Below are 3,648 nucleotides of genomic sequence, written 5' to 3'. Positions count from 1 at the left end.
CTGAACCAGTTGGATGGGTTCGACTCTCGGGGGGATGTTAAAGTTATCATGGCTACAAACAGAATAGAAACACTGGATCCAGCTTTAATTAGGCCAGGTAAGAGACTTCCTGCTGTGGGAAGTCACTTCTCTTGTGAAAGGACTTGTCATACATGGGCTGGTGAAAAGAATGCCAGTTACTGGGTTGTCTGTATTCACCATCTCATGTCTGTTAAAATCACAACCCATTCACAAGTTTCCAAATGCGAGAAAAACCTTTGGAAGAGAAGAAACATGTTAATTTCTTTTACATATGCAAGACCAATTTGAATGTTGCTCCTTTTGTATGCAGATGGCACACCTATTTTAAGTCACGGTTTGGGCAAGCTGTGGTGCAGCAGCAGCATTTCATTCCTGCCTTCAGCAGCTGGGGGAGGTGGGGCAGCACCGTTCAGGTCAGAACTTAGGCCTGGATTTTGATGCCAGGAAGCTGGTCTGCTTCTGTACCGACCTGGCCTGCTGCTGTCATTCAGGGGACAAGTAATGCATTATTTTGACATATGTATTGCATGTTGAGCAATGTTGAGCCAAGAGCTTGAAGAGGCACATGGAGTATTTTGAAATGGCCACTAAAAATGTACAGAAACATAACACGTCTGGGGTCTATTCGATCAGAAGGTAGAAAGCAACACAGAGATGAAGGGAGTAAGCTAAGCCTTGCCTACGGGTCCTCAAGTAAATCCAAAGTATTGAAGAGATTGTGAAGATACTCCTAAGGTAATAGAGGCAAGGTAGAGAGCAAAGGTAATTTAAGATGAACATGTCAAAAAACTGCTCTGAGCACTCACTGGACTGCAGGCCCACGGGGTTTAGACAAACCTCCGCAGTATGGAGTTGCTGAAGTGTGTTTGTGGTTTTCAGAGAAGTCTGGTTTTGTCACCACACTGTTCCAAATCAAAGCCAGGGCTGTTAGAGCACAGAGCAGAATACTGTTATATCAGTATTAAAAGACAAGCTGAGACGATCTAAAACTTGTTGGAAGGAAACTTCCTACACCTGTTGGGCATTTAAATTACAACCATCCCGTGAGCAGCCTGGGCATGTCTAGCAGCTGACAGATATGCTGTTGTGTAGGATCTCCTGGGGTATTATACGTGATGCCATCAACCCCTTAGAGAAGATGCTGTAAAACTGAATACCACGAATGATCCAGAGATGGAAAATGTCTTTAAAAAGATTGCTCATTAAACTGGAACAATGGGTACCAGAACATCCAAAGACCCTGCTGACACAGAGGAAACATCTGGCAAGGGATCGCAGCACAGCTCGTCAGGCAAAACCTGCTGCCATCAGTTGGGGGTTTGTTTTTTTTTGTCTGGGGGGGTGGTTTTTAGGATGTTGGTTACATAGGGAGAGGAAGCTGCCACAGTGTTTTACTTTGGGTATGTGAATGTGGCAGAAAAATGAACTTCAGAGCTAAATGTCGTCTCAGAGTAGAATGAAACTGATTACAAAACTCTAGTATTTGATTAATCCTTTCCTGTACTATGACACATGTGGGATGGGTGTTTGCATTTCCCAGGCAAGGTGTCTGTTACTTGCAGTGACACAGGGTTTTTCAGCAGCATGGCATCTGTCAGCTCCTGTAGCTTCCTGCTCATGGCCAACAGTCTGATCTCACTTTCTATGCTACGATATGATTGATTGTGGTGTGAAGGAACAGTTGCTGTCAGCCCCACCTTGAGATGTTCCTCCTGTGCTCTTCCCAGTAGCTGTGTGCAAAAAAAACCTAAGACTAAGCTTTCCTTTTGCACAGGACGTATCGACAGGAAAATAGAGTTCCCCCTACCTGATGAGAAGACCAAGAAACGAATCTTTCAGATTCACACAAGCAGGATGACATTGGCAGATGATGTGACTTTGGATGAGCTGATTATGGCAAAAGATGATCTCAGTGGTGCAGATATTAAGGTCAGTGTACATGACCATTGTTTATACTTACAAACTGGATATCATTCTTACTGCATTCAAAAACTAACTTGAAACTGTCCTCTAATGACCTGTGGCTCTGTTGCTGGGGAACAGTTGGGTGGCTTTAAAATACCTTTTATGAGTGCCATGCACTTGGCTTTACATGTGGGGAATTTGTCAAACCTATAATGATGAGGTAGTTTGTGTTGAGAGTAGTGCATACCTGTTACCTGTTAAAATATGACATTTTAAAAGTAGAAATTAGAAGGGGAATAAGGAGTCTTGCACAAAGATGCAAGATATTTAAATATTACTTAAAACTGCTTCTCATCCTGTGCTTATAGGTTCAGTTGCAAGCAGCTAAAAATGCAGCTGTAGATTAAGCAGGTTCTGATGTAAGTAGTCTGCTTTTCTGAAGTAGCTGGAGCCAGAGGTGTACCGCACCTGGCATTACTCTCAGCTCACGCAGAAGGATAATGCAGTTTGCTGTTACCCAAGAGGTGCATGTCCTCACAGGACGGAAGTAGCATGGTTATGAAGGTGCTTTTCTGACACAGCAGCATTACTCTGCCCACAGGAGGATGTGCTTTTCTGGCTTTATCCAGTGTTTTATGTGCTTCAGTGCTACTGAACAGTATCAAACACCGGAATGCAAGTTTTGTTAACACTCTTCCCTTCTGCTGGAGTCACTCAGAGCAGCGTGGAGGTGCTGCTTCTGCTGCCCTCTGAGGTGGGACGTGCTGTGCAGGGATGGTGATTTACTCTTGCTCTCTGTTGCAGGCTATTTGCACAGAAGCTGGACTGATGGCGCTGAGGGAACGGCGAATGAAAGTAACAAATGAAGATTTCAAGAAGTCTAAAGAGAACGTTCTCTATAAGAAGCAGGAGGGAACCCCTGAGGGACTGTATCTTTAAGTCACCTGTCTCTCCCAAGAACTCCTTCTGTGTTGATGACAGTTCATGTCTATGATGTAAAACCAGTCTGGCTAATTGTCATTCGTGAAGAGGGTAAGTAAGTGCCGGTGGGGGTTTTCAGTCAGTGTAAGACTGCCACCAAAGCAGTTCAATTCAAATAAATGTTTTACTGGGAAACAAAGACCTGCTCTTCACAGGGCACTGGCTGTTGCTTTTGTAAGAAAGACTTGAAGTGCCGGTGCCATGTAAGTGCTCCACACCACACTGTGCAGGCAAGGGCCCCACCTTGCAATCATTTTGAGGCACCAGTCTTTTACAACTGCTAATTGCTGCTGTTCTTAAAGTTTTAATTACTATTCTGTATCTCTTCTTAGGGGCCAAGGAACTAGGCCTGAAGTCCCTTCTCAGTGTCCTATGTCATATATACATAAAAATTAATTAAAAACATTCAGATATGCTTTAGAAGTACCAGCTCTCTTTAGCACTTGTGCTTACAGGAAAGCAAGGTTGGCATGCATTAGTATTCTTGAAGATATGAACAGGTTTGGGTTGGCCATATTACACAGTTCATTTTTTTTTTTTTCCCCAAAAGGATCACAGTTACAAACGTATTTTCTCCACTCTGAGTTAGAGGTCTCCAAATGGAACTATAAGACAGTAGGAGGTTCTGCAGCCTAGTAGTAGAACTGTCCACAGTAAGATGCAGGTACTGCTAAGGCCAAGGTGCTGACCAACCCAGGTCTCGAGGTGCTCTGTTTCACCCTGCAGAGAGAAATTCACAAG

General features: G+C 43.8%; 1 protein-coding gene across 1 annotated transcript in view; it reads left to right on the top strand.

Annotated features, from left to right (window-relative positions):
- PSMC1 (proteasome (prosome, macropain) 26S subunit, ATPase, 1) overlaps positions 1–2,877 on the top strand; it is a gene marked incomplete at its 5' end in the record, with an annotated part of 8,236 nt that extends 5,359 nt beyond the window's left edge. The window contains 3 exon segments of the mRNA XM_010014915.1: positions 1–97; positions 1,796–1,950; positions 2,731–2,877. The exon segment at positions 1–97 is cut by the window's left edge and continues 12 nt beyond it. Coding sequence (XP_010013217.1) covers positions 1–97; positions 1,796–1,950; positions 2,731–2,865 — 387 coding nt within the window.
- Positions 2,878–3,648: the final 771 nt, after the last annotated feature.

The sequence above is a fragment of the Nestor notabilis genome, unplaced genomic scaffold (assembly GCF_000696875.1).
Source record: "Nestor notabilis isolate BGI_N333 unplaced genomic scaffold, ASM69687v1 scaffold27735, whole genome shotgun sequence".
Taxonomy (NCBI): domain Eukaryota; kingdom Metazoa; phylum Chordata; class Aves; order Psittaciformes; family Psittacidae; genus Nestor; species Nestor notabilis.
This window is presented reverse-complemented; position numbering and strand designations above follow the sequence as displayed.